This window comes from Narcine bancroftii, unplaced genomic scaffold (genome assembly GCF_036971445.1).
Source record: "Narcine bancroftii isolate sNarBan1 unplaced genomic scaffold, sNarBan1.hap1 Scaffold_806, whole genome shotgun sequence".
NCBI lineage: Eukaryota > Metazoa > Chordata > Chondrichthyes > Torpediniformes > Narcinidae > Narcine > Narcine bancroftii.
The window spans coordinates 16227-36748 of NW_027212309.1; the positions used below are offsets into that span (position 1 = coordinate 16227).

Consider the following 20522-nt stretch of genomic DNA (forward strand, 5'->3'; position numbering starts at 1 on the left):
TGACATTTTCAAGTTACATTTATTGAACTTCCAAATGATACATGAACACATCCATTGATTTGACACATCTTGAGATCCCAGATCATGTTTCAATCTGATCAATGTCTGTAAAGCCATACAGATGCTGAGAAATTTGTGGCTAATGTAATCCTCGAGTCTCATTTTGTTCTCAATGGTTCAGAAATGTCCAGATCTTAATCATGATAGAAAGTAAAATGATCTTCTTGGACAGTTAATTTTCATCAAACTAACAAAACCATTGAATCGTGAGGTATTATGCACAAGAGGTAAAACTATCAGTGAGAACAAGTGAGACATTGACCGAGGTGGGTTTGCTGTGAGATTTATTGATGCTTCTGAACAGATTAGTTGTGAGCGACTCATGTCCCACCACGCAGGAGAAAGTGGTGCCATGATCCCACTCCTCTGGAGAAACCTTCAACTGACTGGTCATCATGTTCCAGCCACTTCTGGGGTCCTCGGTCACTGGCTGGTTCACGTAGCCAGTCTTCAGAAGGATGTCGTTGGCCATCCAGGCCACGTAGATGTCTGCAGGAGAGAACTTCTTGACTAGGCACATCAGGGTTGCAGACTGATCGCCCTCTAACTCTTCTGATGAAGGGGGGAGGAGGAAGATGTGAGGAGAAGTCACAACTCCACCTGGGAACAGAACGAACCTCAGTTAGGTTGCATCTTTCAATAATTCTGTGCTGAACCCACACATTGTGCTTTCAAACCAACATGGGCAACTTCTACATCTTGAGGGATTTCACTTTACCTGACACTGGAGCCTTTTCCCTTTCTACTCATTGTTGGGATGTGCAGGGTGGAAGCCTTGACTCGGACACATTTTAAAGCTTCCAGAGAGGTTTGTCTGTTTCGTTTAATCAGTGGAAGCCACTGATCACAGAGACTCCACAGAAAGTGGGTCAGACCATGGACTTGACTCATCCTGTGCTGTTTGGTCCATCTCCCCCTCTGCTTCAATGATCTGCTGAACTTCAGTCTGTGCCTCAGCCTCCCTGCCCTTCCACCCACTGCCTTGACTCAGTCTCTCCCTCAGGGTTTGAAAGCTGCAGATCCTTCTCCCTCGACATCATCACAGGAACTCACCCCGCAGCTGAGTTTGGTTTTGGATGAGGCTGCTGTGGTGATTTGGGGTCTTACTGGTTTTCTCTGGAGGCTTCAGTCTTCCTTTGCTCCTTAATATTCTCTGACCAACATGAGAAGACCTTCTCCAAGGCAAAGAAGAATGTGGGGAGTCTCATGGAAACTATAACATTCTGAACTGATTGGACAGAATCGATACTGGAAGAATGTTCCTGATGGCGGCAGAATCCAGGAACAAGGGTGACAAGCTGAAGATGGTGTGAGAGGAGGAATGATAGAAAGGAGAATGGTGAACCTAGGGAATTCTCTGCCACAAAGAGCAGTTGAAGCCCAGTGAGTAAATATATCCAAAGATGAGCTGGATATTGTTCCAAGGGTAAAAGTTCAAGGGGCATGGAGAGAAGTCAGGAATAGGGGGCGCAATTTGAATAATCTGCTTTGATCATATTGAATGGCTAAGCAGCAATGAAGGGTTGAATGGCCTACTTCTACTCTCTAATTTTCCCTGAGACAACCACACTGCTGAATGGTGACATATGCTTTGCTTCTGTACATTACACAATGTAAATGACAAAACCTCAGTATTTATTATCATTCCTCTACTTGCTTAGATCAGAATCACACCAAGCTCTCTCTTCACGTACCTGTGGCCTTCTTAATGGACCTCTTCTCCGGTGTTGGCAAACTCTTGTCCTCCACCACGCACGAGTACTCAGTTCCTATCTCCCACTCCGCAGCGGGCACCGTCAGTCTGCTGATAATTATGTCTTCACCTCCGTTCCTATTTGGACCCTGAGTTCTCACCCCATCTTTTCTCTCACTTCCATCCACTTGCCAGGTTACCCTGAATCCCTCTAAATCACCATGGACCACCTCACATAGAATGGTCGCCGTCCTGTTCATCCAGATCTCTTCGAAGGAAGGTTTTCTTAAAGTGACTGAGGGGCTGGTATCTGAACAGTCAGCTGGGAGAAATGTCATAATTATTATTTTGTAGAGGCTCACTGGAGGCTTAATCGAACCAGCTCAAGAGGTTCCGAGTGATGTCATGATATTATTTGGAACGTACGGTGTTTTCAAAATCTGCGCGTGACTGTTTGAGTAAAAGACTTTTACTGAACTTCAACTGGACTATGTCTGATCATTTTCTCATTCTTCAATACACGCTGTAAACCAGTTGCTACAATTTCACCATTCCCCAAAGGATAGGGCATCACTGGTGAGACCAACATTTCATATTCATCTCCAGCAAATCATTCGTTGGTCGCATCAGATCAGTCGAGACTTATCTACATTGATGGAGGAATGAGATTTCCCCAATTGAGCAGACAGGGTAAACCCTTGTCAGGAATATCAATGAACAAATTTGTCTCTGATGTAAGTTGGACAGTTTCAAGGACACTTAAGCTGTTCCCAGCCACTTATTAAAACAAAAACAGAAAATTCCAAACAATTCAGGCTGCACCTGTGCAGAGGGAAGCAGAGCTAATATTTTAATTCAGAAATATTCCAGCAATTTTCCTTGACATTTTTAAAATTCAAGCAGCATCAGAAATAGTTGATCTTTATTACAACTGTTAAAATGCATTTGGCCTCCATGAAGTGTAACTGAAATCTCTTGCTGCTTTCTCAGAACGTTTTGTGTTCAAGCCGTCCTGCAGAGGCTTCCACATTGCCCAGGCTAACTCTTCCCATGCTGGAGCAGAGTGCTGTCCTGATGCAGATTCAGTCACGGCTGAGGCCATGACCAGAGGCCCAGATTACATTCAAAGACAGAAGGAGAGACCATTTGGAAGAGGGATATCCGGGATCTCCAGGGCACCTGGCCAGTGAAATAGTTTGTATTGTGCTCAAGTTATGAAAGCAATTATTTCTCTGGCCAAGATTCTGGAGGATCCGTTCAGTCATCAAACCATAACAGGTCTGCACCATGTTTCTGTCTGGCACAGTTTATAGCAAAAAGCAAACAATGTCAACAATGGAGTGGGTCGGGACCTTACCTTGGAGGTTCCTCGCTTCCTTTGTGATGCTGGTGTTGGAGGAGGGATGAGACACCGTGCAGCTGAAGATTGAGCCTGTCTTCCACTCCTGTGAACTCACCGTCAGGAAGTGGCTGGCACTGAAAGTCCCATCCTGCTCCAGAGCAGTCTGTGTCCTGCTGGTGTTGGAGGAGATCAGGGAGTGACCTTTCTTCCAGGTGACATCAATGTGGTCTGGGTAGAATCCCGAGACCACACACTCGAGGGTAGCCACATTCCTATGCTTAGCCTCTTCGTATGGTGGAGGCAGCAGTCTGGCCACAGGAGGTTTTGTCTCAACTGGAACAGAAGAACAAAGAAAACATTGGACTCTTTCTCACATCATCACTGATGTTTGTTATTTAATCAGTGATTTCTTACCCACCTTTGGTGCTTTTTGTCCATGCTGAGACTGGTGAGGATAAATGATCTTGGGCAGAACACATGTACTCCATCCCGCTGGACCACTCCTCCACGCTGGTCTGGAGTCGGCTGATTATTGTGTTTTGGAACCCTTTCCTTCTGGGCTGTTGGGTCACAGCTGCATCACTTTTATCCTCTCCGTTCACCTCCCAGGAGATGTGGACTTTCTTCGGATCAGCAGAGATGACTGTGCACACCAGAGTAGCTGTTTTGTTGATCCATATCTCTTGAATGGAGGGATTTTGAATTGAGACAAACAATTCTGTGGATCAGAAAGAGGAGATGTCAGAATTGTAGTGGAAACTTTTCTCTTTGTGATGGAAAGTCAAAGCAGATCCAAGTGCATTGTGGCAGTGAACTGGAAACAAGGTAACAGAAACTCGCAAGGGTGGAAAGGTGTGCTGCAAATGTTGGCTGGGAAAATAAACTCAGTATAAAGGACCTGCCAAATGGGTTTAATCGCCTTCCCCACAACTGTGACCACAAGGTTCAGAGCAGGGACTCGATGGGAGGTGAGAGGCTGAACAACATTTTGATGCTGCAAAGCCAGTCACAGGTTTGTGGGAAGCCAGAAGAGAGGGAAGTGGGCATATTTCTCATCAGAGACAATTCAATATCTTCTTCACATGGAGCCCCTGTGGAATGAGTTACCTCCACTGAGCATTGTGAATCAATGAGAATCCTTTTCTCTGGACTGAGGCTGGGATTCCCTCAGTTTGTATTCAGTTAATAAATGCATCCTGGAATAAAACACTCTCTTTGGTGGTGGGGATTATAAAGTATTTGTGCTGTTATAAAACCCATCTGGTCCACTGTTGTTCATCACCAGAAGAAATCTGTCATCTATACCTGGTCTGGTTGCATGTGACTCCAGACCTGCAGTTACATGGCCAAGCCCTGGTCCAGCAAAACCCTCAGTTCAAGAGCGATCAATGAGGGACATGAAATTGTGAATGAATATGATTCCTCTGTGACGGAGCTTTGGGGGCACCTGACATCTGGGTTTGAATCAGTTTTCTGTGAGTGTGCTCCAGTGAAGTGGTGCGGTGTTTTAATATTTGAAAATAACTATTTGAAAGAAAGATGTGGACAACTTGCTCTCCAGCAACAACAGAGCAAACCATAAATCTGGAGAATAACAGAAATCTCCCTCATGCTGCACTTTGGGAAATTTTTGGAACAGATGTAGTTTCCCCGTTTCATTTTAGAATCGTTTGTTTCCTGTTTTCTGCAAAGCCACTGGTCTCCTCAAGCACCATCGTCACATCAGTTAAACTGCAGTTCACCATTTACACAATCAGTCACTTTGGTCCACGAGGGCTGTGTTTGCTTTCAAACACTTTTCAAGGAGGGTGATTATGTTTGTGTCAGGGTTGAAACCTTCACGACATTCAGCGTAAATTCCTCTATGGTATTTAGAGCAGATATAATGAACTCTGTGCCTGTCTGGCAGGACACATTTCATTTGATGACATATGATGTTATCTCTTGCTCAACCCATCTTTCTTTTAACAAGTGTTGAGCAATTTAAAAACATATGACAGGTACCTGGTGTTAGTCCAGATAAGATTTCTCGCAGTGTGTGGTCTGAAGTTTGTAAAGTGAGGTGTGTGGTGTCAGGGTTATTTCTTTCAGAATATTGGTTTAATCAGTACAGTGATGTTGTTGAACGTTTGTTTGTTGTTCAGTGCCATCCCATATCAATGACAAAATCCAATGCTCAGCCATCTCTGGTGAGAGGCAGTTCCCCCTCATAAGTCCTCACAGTGTCAAGATAGCTTTCCTTTTTGCAAAGTGCTGATATTATTCTATTAACCTTTGGGTGATTACACCCACACACTCCCCTCAGTGGCATTCCTTGTGATCACTGAGTTTCTCTCTTGGACTGAGTTCAGTGTCCAGGAAGTGAGTGAACAAAATGCTTCCAATGTTTGCTGTCCATCCCTTTCACACCAAGCGCGTGAGTTTGGTCAGGTCACTGGTGGGGTCCTGTGGTTTGTCTCACTGATTTGTCACAGGCCCCTTTTCTTACAGGTTGTCACATTCTGTAACTGAGCCAAGGTGACATTTCACCCCTGTATATCTTCAGCACCTCCTCCCCAAGCCACTGGCTGAGATGTAGTTTCTGGTTCTTGCTGACCTGGAAAGAAGGTGGTGAAGGGAAGTGGGGCTGGGATCTGAATCACACTGAACCAGCAATGTCCACAAATGAATGAGTGTACATGTGAGGTGTGGAGTGGGGATGGGGCAGCTTGAATTGATGCCTTGTTCTCTGCTGCACTTTGATCTCAGTGGATATGGTGGGATAGATTTGAATCCAGAAAATGGATTGTAATAAAATTCACTGACGAATTCCACATGCAGCCAATCACTTTATTTGACACTTTCCTTGTGAACAATGATACGGTCGGGTGGTACCATCAGAGAATGTCACATTGACATTAGTCTGCTGGAAGAATATCGGCACACACGTCGAACAGCTGGGACAGTTTTTATCTGAAAATGGAAGATGCATAGATTTAACCATTAGATATTCTCTCCTCTACTGGCTGCACTGAGAAAGGAAGTAGCTCCACACAGTCCCGACCTCTATTCTCTGCATTCACCATCTTTTAGGGATGAGATAATGAAAACCAATGATGACCTGTTGTCCCAAGTTCTAATCCCAGTGTTTCTGAGGGGTTGGCCAACAGAATAATAATCCATCTTTGTGAGTGGATGACGTGCCAGGGAGATTCCTGGGATACTGTGGAGATAGACTGTGGAGATTCATTCACTCGGCTGGAGCTATTTTTCCAGAAACTGAGACTGCAAAGTGAAAAGTGAAGGTGGAGATCTTCTCCACATGGTCTATCGGTTGGGACACATCTTGCTTGATGTCCCATTTCCCTTTCACTCCACACAGTAACCACAAGAATTATGTGGGAGTAAGTGCACAGGAGACTTAAACTTTCATTTTTGCTGTACAACAGATTGTGTTAAAATTAGTGACGGAAAGGGTTGGATTGAAATGTAGAGGGAATAAATATCACACCTCACTCAACAGGACTCCCATCGGGGACATGAATTGAGTGGAGGTCAGCTAGTTGAATACTGTAAGTAAATTAATTCTCCTTCAGACACCACTCACCCCCCTGATATCTCATGACGATCTTCTCACTGAAGCTGGAAGGTTTATGGGTCACTTCACAAGAATATTCTTGTTCGCTGGTCCATTCATCCACAGACAAGGTCAGGTAGGCAACAGTTTCAAATCCACCATCAGTTTTCGTGGAAGGGAGAAGAGTGCCCACTTGCTCTGATTTGCCTTTTTTCCAGGTCACCTGAATCTTGTCAGGTGAGAATCCAGATATCACACAGCCTAGGATAGCAGTTGTTTGATTGCTGAGAACCTCCGGGGATGGAACAAGAGGCATGAGCTTTGGAGATTGAGCTGTAAAACAATGCAATGTTAATGCAATATTACTGATGGCATAACTGGCCACAGTGTAGGTGGACTCCATTCCCCAACTCCATTTGCAAATGCCCCAACAGCAGCCCACTCTACAAATCTGATCATTACAGATGACCTGTCGTAGGATGGATCCTATCGTGAGATGTTGGGTAGAGCTGTGATTGGGAGCTCAAGGTGTACAACACAGGCCTCCCCAGCATTATGTCCCACACTGCAGTGTTGAGGGGGTTGAACGAGGAAGTGGCCTGTGTGGGCAGACTATTGGTGATCTGATTGTTTGGTGGAATGGCTGACTCCAGATCCTGTGGATATGAGCTGATGGGGTAGAACAGGACATTAGGGAAGCACAATATTGAGGACAATCAAAAAGAAGAACAGATGGACAAGAGGAAATTATTTGGTTTTAATGGCAATGATTTGCTCACATCTTAGAGGTGATGGATAAAGGTGAGTGGGGGATGTTGATTCTTCAGTTCCCTTCACAAGGAGTGTGAGTTTTGCAGGAACAGTGACTAATGTCTGTCTGGTTCCGTGTGGAGGAGCTAATCTGGGGGGTGGTGCTTGGGCCAGGTGGTGGGGATGGTGCAGAGTCTTCTGAAATTAGATAAATGAGTGGATACAATGGAGGCTGTTCAGCACAGATTATTTCCTGTACATTCCACCAAAATTCAGTTTCATTGACTGGAGGAAACTGCCTCATTCTCCGTCTATTTCCACCTAATTTCTCTCTGCCTTTTTTGTGCGCTACAGCAGCACTGGCTTGTAGGAATGGAAGAAATGAGTAAAGGAATGAATGGACATCCTTGAACATTTTTTGACAAAGGTTCCTGCTCTAGTTTTATCCCTCGACAGTAATGTAGTTTCAAATAGAAAATCAAATCTCATACTAACGTTCAGCGAATATTTGTTCTGTGTTTGCTGTCACGAGCTCGGTTGACTTGTACCCTGCCTTGCAGTAGTAGATATTGTTGCTTTTCCAATCCGCCGCAGGGACTCGGAGCAAGCTGCTCATTGTGTACTTTGCATTCTGCCCCAACACTGCTGGATATTTCTTGATTCCATTGGTGATGTCCCCACTGGCAGTGGACCATTTCTGGATGATGCTCTCAGGCTGATAATCCTTGACCAGACACAGGAGGCTGATCACTTGGTCAGATTCTCTGTGGCAGGGAGGGGCGATGAAGACTGACGGTAATGACTCAACCTCTGAAAAGTAAATAAATTCACAGACAGTCCTGTCAATAAATGCATGACCAACAGATGAAGCAAACATCCAATGTCATTTCCAAATTCATTTACCGTGTTACAGAAATGGCTTCCCGACTTATGTCTCAACAGAGAGTCTATGTCTCTGAGGGAGAAAGGCATGGAATAATCCAAGGAACAGCAAAAGGCAGCTCGGTTAGTGTAGTGGTAGCACAACGCTGTTACACCACCACCAACTGGGGTTCAAATCTGGCGCTGTCTATAAGGAGTTTGTACGTTTTCCCTGTGTGTGTGTGGGTTTCCTCCAACCATTCAAATTGTACCAGGGTGTGTAGTTCAATTGGGTGTAATTGGGTGGGACAGGCTCGTGGGGTGAAAACACTTGTTACCGTGCTATATGTCTAAATTTAATATTCAAAAATCCCACAGAGGAGATTTAAGCATGGCATATAAGGTGACTCTCTCCTGCAGTACTGAGGCAGTGTCCCAATGTCTGACGTGTGGGATTTTGATCAAAGTTGCACCAAATCTCTCCCTCAAATGCAACGAATGATCCTCAGTGAATGTTTTGCACCAGAATATTGTTCACAGAAAAAAGGAAGAATTTGGCAGGAAGGTTATTGTATAAATCAGAACATTTCACCGGTAATGTTTTTGCATGGAATGAAGTTACACCGGCCTGAATACCTGAACCTCGTCAATATGAAATGTGTGATATGGTGGCACCTGGGGACTCTTCTTCTGAAATTCAATTGAACTGACCCCACAGTGAATTTGTTCCTGCTTTACAGGTTTTCCAAATGTAGTGGCAGAGGAGCTTGATGAAGCAGGAGGGAATGTTAACATGGATAAGAAAGGAATTTGGAAATCCATTAGCCCAGTCCTGAGTAAATGCAGGAATCTTGGAAGGTTGAAAGGTTCACGGAATACACAGCTCCCAGTGTCCAGAGAGGAAATGCACCAGTTAAGAGGCAGAATCTACTTGAAAGATCTGGTTCTCATTTGACTGGAAAAGTGCAACCAATGATCATGTGGTTACTTCAGCTAATTCCTGAGTTCAGATGGCATGAAAGCTACAAGCTTGTAAATGAGAAAAATATCAAGGTGTAGCCGCACGCTACTTGAAGTAAAGCTGCACACACGAGTGTAAACAGGTACGGCGGCCCCGGCCTCGGTCAAGTGTGACAGGCGGAGGCCCCGGTCCGGGCAGGGAGTGGGAGGCGGCGGTCCCAGTCCAGGCACAGGGAGAGCAGCAGCGGCCCCGGCCCCGGTCCGGGCGAAGGGTAGACGGCGGCGGCCTCGATCCGGGCAGGAGCAAGGGGGAGACGGCGGCCCCGGCCTCGGTCGAGTGGGGCAGGGGGAGGCCCCGGTCCGGGCAGAGAGTGGGAGGCGGCGGCCCCAGTCCAGGCACAGGGTGAGCTGCGGCGGCCTTGGCCCCGGTCCGGGCAGTATGGACCGACCTAGGAGGGGTGGCAGGCCCCTCCAGCCCGGGTAAGAAACCTGCATAGGAGAAGGCCACTCCGATATAAAACCTACGACCCAAGGACCTCGCAGCCACGTCCCAGCTTGCTTGGCCACGGCACACGAACCATGGGTGTAAAGGGTGGGGCCAGTACTGCGCGCACTGCACTCCACCTAAAAGCTCCTTTGCGCAGGACCGAGGACAGGTCCACGTCCTCCCCCTCCACGTCCTCCCCCTCCACGTCCTCCCCCTCCACGTCCTCTCCCTCCACGCCTTCCCCCTCAAAAGATGCTCACAAACTCAAGCTAGCATGCTGGAACATCAGAACCATGCTAGACAAGGCTGACAGCCACCGACCTGAACGTCGGTCTGCCCTCATTGCACATGAACTCCTCAGACTTGACATCGACATAGCCGCTCTCAGTGAAGTCCGCCTGGCAGATGTAGGCAGCCTCCAAGAACGCGGCGCGGGCTACACACTCTACTGGTCTGGCAAGCCTTCGGATGAACGACGCCTATCTGGTGTAGGCTTCATGGTCAAGAGCTTCATTGCCTCCAAACTCGAAAACCTTCCGACAGGCCTCTCGGACCGAATCATGTCCATGCGACTCCCCCTTCAGAACAAGCGTCACATCACCCTCATCAGTGTCTATGCTCCAACCCTCCAGGCGGAACCAGCAGAAAAAAACAAGTTCTACACCGACCTGCGCAACCTCATCCAACGCACCCCTACAGCCGACAAGGTTGTCATCCTGGGCGACTTCAACGCTCGTGTCGGCAAAGACTCAGAAACCTGGCCAAGAATCCTGGGCAAGCATGGCGTCGGCAAGTGCAACGACAATGGGCGCCTCCTGTTGGAGCTCTGCGCAGAACAGCGGCTTGTCATTACAAACACCCTTTTTCAGCAGAGGGACAGCCTTAAGACCACCTGGATGCATCCCCGATCCAAGCACTGGCACCTCCTGGACTACATCCTGGTGCGAGAAAGTGACAAACGAGATGTGCTCCACACCAGGGTCATGCCTAGCGCGGAATGCCACACTGACCACCGGCTGGTTCGCTGCAAGCTCAACCTTCACTTCAAACCAAAGCCCAGGAACAATAAAGCCCCCAGAAAGAGGTTCAATGTAGGAAACCTGCAGTCAGACGAAGCGAGAGGAAACTTCCAGGCAAACCTCAAAGCAAAGCTCGACGATGCAACCCGCCTCACGGACCCGTCCCCTGAAACCCTCTGGGATCAGTTGAAGACTACCATACTGCAATCCACTGAAGAGGTACTGGGCTTCTCCTCCAGGAAAAACAAGGACTGGTTTGACGAAAACAGCCAGGAAATCCAGGAGCTGCTGGCAAAGAAGCGAGCTGCCCACCAGGCTCACCTTACAAAGCCGTCCTGTCCAGAGAAGAAACAAGCCTTCCGTCGCGCATGCAGCCATCTTCAGCGCAAACTCAGGGAGATCCAAAATGAGTGGTGGACTAGCCTCGCCAAACGAACCCAGCTCAGCGCGGACATTGGCGACTTCAGGGGTTTCTACGAGGCTCTAAAGGCTGTGTACAGCCCCTCACCCCAAGTCCAAAGCCCGCTGCGCAGCTCAGACGGCAAAGTCCTCCTCAGCGACAAGATCTCCATCCTCAACCGATGGTCAGAACACTTCCAATCTCTTTTCAGTGCCAACCGCTCAGTCCAAGATTCCACCCTGCTCCAGCTCCCTCAACAGCCCCTAAGGCTAGAGCTGGATGAGGTTCCCACCCTGGATGAGACATATAAGGCAATCGAACAACTGAAAAGTGGCAAAGCAGCAGGTATGGATGGAATCCCCCCAGAAGTCTGGAAGGCTGGCGGCAAAACTCTGCATGCCAAACTGCATGAGTTTTTCAAGCTTTGTTGGGACCAAGGTAAACTGCCTCAGGATCTTCGTGATGCCACCATCATCACCCTGTACAAAAACAAAGGCGAGAAATCAGACTGCTCAAACTACAGGGGAATCACGTTGCTCTCCATTGCAGGCAAAATCTTCGCTAGGATTCTACTAAATAGAATAATACCTAGTGTCGCCGAGAATATTCTCCCAGAATCACAGTGCGGCTTTCGCGCAAACAGAGGAACTACTGACATGGTCTTTGCCCTCAGACAGCTCCAAGAAAAATGCAGAGAACAAAACAAAGGACTCTACATCACCTTTGTTGACCTCACCAAAGCCTTCGACACCGTGAGCAGGAAAGGGCTTTGGCAAATACTAGAGCACATCGGATGTCCCCCAAAGTTCCTCAACATGATTATCCAACTGCACGAAAACCAACAAGATACAGCAATGAGCTCTCTGACGCCTTCTCCATTAACAATTGCGTGAAGCAAGGCTGTGTTCTGGCACCAACCCTCTTTTCAATCTTCTTCAGCATGATGCTGAACCAAGCCATGAAAGACCCCAACAATGAAGACGCTGTTTACATCCGGTACCGCACGGATGGCAGTCTCTTCAATCTGAGGCGCCTGCAAGCTCACACCAAGACACAAGAGAAACTTGTCCGTGAACTACTCTTTGCAGACGATGCCGCTTTAGTTGCCCATTCAGAGCCAGCTCTTCAGCGCTTGACGTCCTGCTTTGCGGAAACTGCCAAAATGTTTGGCCTGGAAGTCAGCCTGAAGAAAACTGAGGTCCTCCATCAGCCAGCTCCCCACCATGATTACCAGCCCCCCCACATCTCCATCGGGCACACAAAACTCAAAACGGTCAACCAGTTTACCTATCTCGGCTGCACCATTTCATCAGATGCAAGGATCGACAATGAGATAGACAACAGACTCGCCAAGGCAAATAGCGCCTTTGGAAGACTACACAAAAGAGTCTGGAAAAACAACCAACTGAAAAACCTCACAAAGATAAGCGTATACAGAGCCGTTGTCATACCCACACTCCTGTTCGGCTCCGAATCATGGGTCCTCTACCGGCACCACCTACGGCTCCTAGAACGCTTCCACCAGCGTTGTCTCCGCTCCATCCTCAACATCCATTGGAGCGCTTACATCCCTAACGTCGAAGTACTCGAGATGGCAGAGGTCGACAGCATCGAGTCCACGCTGCTGAAGATCCAGCTGCGCTGGATGGGTCACGTCTCCAGAATGGAGGACCATCGCCTTCCCAAGATCGTGTTATATGGCGAGCTCTCCACTGGCCACCGTGACAGAGGTGCACCAAAGAAAAGGTACAAGGACTGCCTAAAGAAATCTCTTGGTGCCTGCCACATTGACCACCGCCAGTGGGCTGATATCGCCTCAAACCGTGCATCTTGGCGCCTCACAGTTTGGCGGGCAGCAACCTCCTTTGAAGAAGACCGCAGAGCCTACCTCACTGACAAAAGGCAAAGGAGGAAAAACCCAACACCCATCCCCAACCAACCAATTTTCCCCTGCAACCGCTGCAATCGTGTCTGCCTGTCCCGCATCGGACTTGTCAGCCACAAACGAGTCTGCAGCTGACGTGGACTTTTTACCCCCTCCATAAATCTTCGTCCGCGAAGCCAAGCCAAAGAAGAAGAAAGAAGAATGGGTGCTTAGGTTTTCATTACTTTAATCTTCTCAATGGCTTGAAAAGTTGTGAATCATTTCTTAATGTTCAGTGTGTGACAAACGACATCTCCTCTATTTCCTCCACATCTGCTCCAACTCCCCCTCTCCTCTTCTCCACATTTTCCACTTCTCCAGCCTCTGCATTCAACAGATCAACCTTGGTGATTTCTGCCACCTTCAATGAGCTTCCACCACCAGGTGCATCTTCCCCTTCCCTTCCATTTCAGTGCTCTGAAGGGACTGTTTTCCTTGCACCTCCCTTGGCCACTTTTCATCTCCACATTTCACTCCCCTTACAGCACTCTCCCTGCAACCACAACACTTGCTTTTTCCCCTCTTTCCTCACTCTCCATGGATTGTTTACAAATAAAGGGATATCCAGCAAGTGGGCTTCCAAATGTGAGATAGGTGGACTTCAGGACCAACATGATCCTGTTAAAATGCAGGATAAAACTGGCAGTAGGAGGGAACCTTGGACAATGAGGGATTTCAAGGATCTGGTCATGGAAAGACAAGGAGGCACATGGACAAGTTGGGTTGAAGGGTTGGTTTCTGAGCTATGACTCCATGACAGATTTGATAGCAGGAGATTTTGTTTTGGCCCATTGTCAGAATTATCTGGAGCAGAGTTGTGGGCAAGACTAGTCTTGGCCACCAAAATAGAGTCACAGAGTCAGAGAGGGTTGAAACAGTCCCTTTGGCCCTACTTGCATGCACTGACCAGAATGTCTGACCCACACTCATCCCACCTGCCTGCTTTTCATGTCTTTCCCTCCAAATTTATCCATGTATCAATCCACATTTTTCTTAAAACATGCCTCAACTTCCTCTTCTGCCAGCCCATTCCATACAGCCACCACCCTCTGTTTAAAAAAGTTATGCCTCATGTTCCATTGGATATATTCTGCGAATGAAAGGATAGTGAGCAAACTTTGGCCAAGATTTCAATTAGGTGGAAAATAAAATTACAAAATATTTACTTCACAATAGTTTCCTCCAGTAGATGGAGGTGAAATGTTGAACTGCAGTGCACAATGGTGCAGGAGAAACTCAGCAGGTCACTCAGCACTGATGGGAAGTAAAGGGTAACCAGCATTTCAGCCCTGAACCCTTTGTCAAGGTAATGAACAAAAAGCAGTGCTGATATCTTGCTTCAAAGACATTATTCAACCAGATAGCAATGGCCATGATTCCCAGGTGTCAGCTTCTCTGAGGATCTGTCCTGGAGCCTCCATTTTGATGCAACAACAAAGAAGGTTCCCCAGTACCTATACAACCCAGACCTGTGTTGTGGTGAAGTGTCACAGGACAGGAGTTAGCTGGACCATAACTACACTCAATGGGCTGAATGGCGCTGGTCTGGCCTGCTATTGGGACTCTCCCCACCCTGCCACACAGGAAAAGGTGGGACCTGGCTGGGCCTCAGGATGTTGGAGACCTGCAGTGAGGAGCACCAAGACCTCAACACCCTATGGTTTCATTTCTGGGTCTCTGGGCCAAGAACACCCTGACACAAAGCAAACCTGGGTTAGCAAAGCTGTCATGTAACATAACAAATTTAAATGTCTGAAACATAAAAACTGACGTAAATTCTGCCACAAAAGGTACTTTGTTTAAAATAAGCGATCTACAGTTCACTGAAACCACAAAATGTACCCCGAAGTCCTTCATCACAAATGATCTTCCCAGATCTGCCGACCGAGAGTTCCCAGATGAATGGGGACTGTGAGCCTTTACCAGGCCCAACTTGGTAGCGAATCATAGTGTTGGAATCCCTCTTGTAATCCTGGGAAGCCCAGCTCCATGTGGAGAAGTGTGGTGAATGGCCCACTACATCTCAGTAAACTCTGTAAAGTGGGTCTGTGCATGTCCAGGACTAACTGTAGTGCACGTGGCTGCACACTGTTGGTCCCCTTTGGAACTGCCACTCACTGCAAGCACTGTCTGATCCTGGTGAGCCTCAGCTTCATAAGGAGTCAGCAATTCAAGTAAAGGATGATCTGAGGAACCTCACTGCTCTTCATTGATGTCAGCCCTTAGTAATACAGGGATTCCTGGAGCAAAGAACTGGGATCATCTGGATGCCCTCCAGCCAATCAATGTCTGTCCATTCATCCACAGCAGAGTCATTCTTCAGCAGAGGAGTCCCCAGTGGAGGAGAACTTTGGGAACTCGGGTCCCTCCCGACATCACTAAAGCAGACCGTCTGGACTTTTTCCTGGTTCCGTTTGTGGGACCAAGCTGCAGACAAGTTGGGTACAATGTGTCTGCACCTCAAGGGCTAGGGAAGAGTTTGGGATGTTTTGGGGATATGAAAATCAATGAAAAACACAAATGAACTTTCACCAAATAAAAGGGTCAAAATAAAAATGAAAGAGGCTGGGTGTCAAAAATCTGACTGAAGGACTTTAATGAAAGGCCATTGATGTAAAATATAATCTCTGTGTCCTTTCCCACAGAGGATCGGAGAGCTGCCGAGTGTCTCTGGTGGAGAGGCACAACGTCAGTGAGTGGGATTTACATCCAAGGTTCTTCTACATCCCAAGATCTGCAGATTGTAAGTGCAATTTAATTGGGATCAGTGTTCTGAATGATGGTCAGGAGGTGAACTTGGAAAACACATCAAATCGTCAGCAGGGAGTCAAGTGTAGAGGGTTAGAAGCTGAGTGGGTCAGCAGGATGCTGGGATGGAGAGGGGAGAAGTGCTTGGTGGGACAGCAAGGTGCTGGGATGGAGGATGAGGAGCTGGGTGGGGCAGCGGGGTGCTGGGATGGAGAGGGAGGAGCTGGGTGGGACAGCAGGGTGCTGGGGTGGCGAGGCGAGAAGGGCTGGGTGGGTCAGCAAAATACTGGGGTGGAGAGGGGAGAAGTGCTTGGTGGGACAGCATAGTGCTAGGATAGAGGGGGGAGGAGCTGGGTGGGACAGCAGGGTGTTGGAGTGGATGGGGGAGAGGAGCCCATTGGACAGCAGGATAATGGGGTGGAGGGGAGATTTTCTGGGTGGGACAGCAGGGTGCTGGTGTGGAGAGGGGAGAGGTGCTGGGATGGAGGGGAGGAGCTGGGTGGGACAGTGGGGTGCTGAGATGGAGGGGAGGAGCTGGGTTGGACAGCAGGGTGCTGGAGAGGAGAGGTGAGAGGTGCTGGGTGGGTTAGCAGGATGCTGGGATGGAGAGAGAAGTGCTTGGTGGGACACCAGTGTTCTGGGGTGGAGAGGGGACAGGAGGTGGGAGGTACAGCAGTGTGCTGGGGTGGAGATGGGAGAGGTGCTGGGTGGGTCAGCATAGAGTTAGGATAGAGGGGGGTGGAGCTGGGTGGGACAGCAGAGTGCTGGACTGAAATGGGTAGAGGAGCCCATTGGATAGCAGGGTGCTGGAGTGGAGGTGACAGGAGCTGGGTGGAACTGCAGGGTGCTGGGGTGGAGGTGACAGGAGCTGAATGGGACAACAGGGTGCTGGGGTGGAGGTGGGTTTGATAACACAGTGCTGGATTTTCCAAAAGAATAACCTGGGGATGTGGGAATCAGCAGCTCGGTTTGGATTCGGCCTCATCTCAGGAAGTGGAAAGAACATCAGAAAAATTAGGCATTTTGACTCTAAACTCTGAGCCATGTTAATACATAATGTGGACTGAAATGCTTAGAGTTCTCGAGCATCTCTAAATATTGCAATTCAAGAGAAAAGAGAAAGCAAATTTGTTCAGCTGAAAAATCACATCTCAACCGGGTTCACTGGAACCCTGGGGTTATTCAGACTTTAACCGGATCACACATGTGCGGACCTTTTCCCCAGCCAGGTCTTATCTAACAGTTATAACCACGAAAGCAGCCGACAGGAAACCCCGATTCCAGTAACTGGAGAAACCGCCCGTCTCGGGGAGATTCAAGTAATTGCTTCAATATCTCACTGGCCTCAGTGAATCAGCTCAAAGGGCAAATTAATAAAATACAAATGGGAAAGGGTGGAATGGAGAAGTAGGGTCTTACCTGAAGTCACTGTCAGCGAGGTTCCTTTCCCCCAGTAGTCGAGCGCACACTGCTCCGTCTCCCGACTCTCCCAATACAGTAACTTCACTGAGCCGTCACCTCCAGTTATCTCAGCCAAGTGTCAGAATGAACCCTGTCCGGACCAGGAGCAGCCGCTTCCCAAATCTCTGTCACCAACTCCGTCCTCGTCTCTTCCTGACGAGTGAATAAAAGCAGCATTTTGGGCAGTTTTCCTGTCTGCCGGCACCGGCTCCCCCGCCCCGCGAGAAACTCAGTCGCCGGCTTTGGGGTGTTTAATTGCCGGCAAATGGACATTTCCTCAGTCTTCGGGGATGTGACCCTGGGAAGCAGCAATGCGGGATCCGTGGAGACAGACTGCGCTGCAGACGCTCATTTGTAGGGCGGGACCAGTTTCTGCTCAGCTCCCCACCACCGTGGCTCCCAGTTATAGTCACGGTGACACACCGCCGTTCAACAACCTCCGTCCCTCGCTCTGTCTCCGACCCCACTCTCCCCTCAGTTAAACCGTCCCGACACTGTCCCGGCTCACAGATCCCCTCCCATCCACACTGGCCAGGGGGCTGGGGCCGCCGCTTCGTGCTCCTGGTTCCGATACTCCAGTCCCATCCGCGGCGCTTGGCTCCGACCTGTTCTGTGATCGATCCCCTCGTCCTTCAACCACTCGCCTCCTATTGCAGGGAGGGTCGACGGGGGCACAGCAAGGCCGGGAATCCCTGTGGTGATCACTGCTGCCCTCTCACTCCGCGCCCTGAGGGCAGGCGCTCTCGCTGGGTTTTTGCAGCGGTCCAACCCCGCTTCCTCTCGCCGTGTCTCTCGCACAGTAATAGGTGGCCGTGTCTTCCACTTTCAGCTTGTTCATTTGTAGGTAGAAGTTGTTACTTCCCTTGGAAGCGGTGAATCTGTCTTGGATTCCAGGCGCGTAATACTTGTAACTTTCGCTATCATACGCCACCAACCATTCCAGCCCTTTCCCGGAGACCTGTTTCACCCAGGACATGTAGTAGCTGCTGAGATCGAACCCTCTGGTCTCACAGGTCAGTCTGTAGGACTCCCCGGGCTTCTTCACCGCTGACGCGACCTGTGTCAGGACGACGTCGGACCGCACGCCTGTCAGTAAAAGAGAAAAGAGTGGATTTTAATGATCGGTTCAACGGCGAGAGAGTCTCCGAGAAGCAGCCGGGCCCGGCCGGGCTGGGTGAAGACACGGGGCACCCACCTGCCAGACAGGACAGAAAGAGAAAGAGATAAGGAGCGATCCCCATCGCCCCGCGCACTGAGCCAGACTTGGACACTCCACAGATCGGCGGCTTCAGCTCAGACCGGCTTTGTCGGGAGCTGCAGTGAGCGCTGTTTAAATGGGGAAGGGGCCAGTGAGAGGGAGAGAGGGAACCGCGGCTTGAACAGGCTCCCGCCCACTGAAACCAGAGGGGCAGCTTCCTGTCCCCTCCCCCAGCAGAGATTTCAGTTCCCCAAAAGATGTTTGTCTGTGCAACAGGTGCAGGCCAGTGGTCATGATAAGATCCGGATTAAAGATCTATCATACTTTTCAATTCACTCATATACCCCTGAGAGAGAGGGACTGGTCAGTGTTCAGATATCCCCTCAACCCCCAACCCCCAGAGAGAAGGACAGAGAGACACAGGTCAGTGTTCTGATATCCCCCTGAGAGAGATGAACTGAGAGACACTGGACAGTGTTCAGATATGCCCACCACCCCCACCCCCCAGAGAGAAGGACTGAGATACACCAGTCAGTGTCCGATATCCCCCCGAGAGAGAGGGACTGTGTACAGATCTTCCCGTGAGTGACAAAGAGAGACATCGGTCAGTGTACAGATATCTCCAAGAAAAAATAAATGAGAGATACCAGTGAGTATATGAATACCTCGCAATAGACAGGAATTGAGAGGCAATGTTCAGTGTACAAATATCCCCCTGAGAGAGGGGAAAATTTAGAAGAAACATCAGGGGCCTTTATTTTTACACACAGAGTGGTGTGTGTCTGGAATGGAGACTGGTACCATCAGAACATTTGAAAGACTTCAAAAGAAAGATTGTGGATTACAGATATGAGGTGGGGAAAAGGCCCTGTACTGTGCTATATCGTTCTATGTTAAATCAGGGCTTGATCACAGACAGCAAAGTACTTTTTGAAGTGGAGTGACTGTTGTCTTGGAGGGACGCTGGGACCCAAATTGTACAAAGCAAGTTCCCTGAACATCAAAGAGATAAAGAGAGCAGACAAGCTATTTCAGTGATGCTGGTTGAGGGATCGATGTTGGCAAGGATGATGGAAAATTTCCAAAACCTACATCCACTTCACATGACAGGCATGCTCTCAGTTCACTGCTTCTTCAGATGGGCAGACCACCTTCAGTCCTGTGCTGGGAGGGCCAGACTGCAGAAAGGGCTCCAGTCACTGGAGTGGGACCTCAACCCACTGCCATCGACACAAGCTGGCTGTGACCTCACTGGTGAAGGTGAAATTGATACAGGCAGAAACCATACATGTTGTTGGAGGTCCCCAGGACAACTCTGTTACATCCTCAGCTCTCACCGTGGAACCAGTTGATCCAGGACAGTGGGAAATACAAAAACATGAGAGACAGAGAGAGGAGAAGCCCATCCAGCCCCACATACTCTCTCCATCAATCAGTGAGATCATTGTTCACATTTGACCTCAGGGCCATTTCTAGGCATAAACTCACATCTGTTGAAACATTCATGTCTCAAAGTCCATTTATTGCAGCCTCAAATGGAGTCAGGGACTGACTCTGGATCCAGAATTTCAAGAATTTCACAGATTCACTCCACTCTGGGTGAAGACATTCTCATCTTCTCGGTGATAGAACTATGTGACTATGAACCTTGGTTCTCGACACCCCACCAGCAGAAACATCACCTCAAAATTTATCCTGCCAAGTCTCTCACTAATATCAGACATTTTAATGAGGTCACACACCCTGTTCCAAACTCTGGAAAGCAGAGATGCAGCCTGCTTCATGCTTAACATACAACAAGCCCACATCCCAGAACTCAATCCCTGCACTCCCTCAATCACGTTGATCCTTCCTTCAGAGCTGTAATCCTTATTCCAAATATTGTGTCAGTAGGGCTCTCAAAAATTGGAGCAACTTTCCTCTGCTCCTCTACTCAAATCTTCTTCCAATAATCACTGTCTCACCTGCATTTTAACTTCAGTGATTCTTGTGCAAGGGCACCCACATCCCTCTGACCTTTCGTTCTCTCACTTTGTAAACAATACTCTGAATTTGTATTTTTG

The 20522-nt window shown here is 48.6% G+C and overlaps 1 gene segment (V, D, J or C); it reads right to left on the reverse strand.

Moving 5' to 3' along the window:
• On the reverse strand, positions 1-18590 carry LOC138751190 (immunoglobulin gamma-1 heavy chain-like). The segment is given in 9 exon segments: positions 1-660; positions 1755-2075; positions 3111-3428; positions 3514-3813; positions 6682-6984; positions 7897-8211; positions 17220-17301; positions 18031-18347; positions 18457-18590. Coding segments are annotated over 9 exon segments (2388 nt in total).
• Between the last annotated feature and the right edge of the window lie 1932 nt (positions 18591-20522).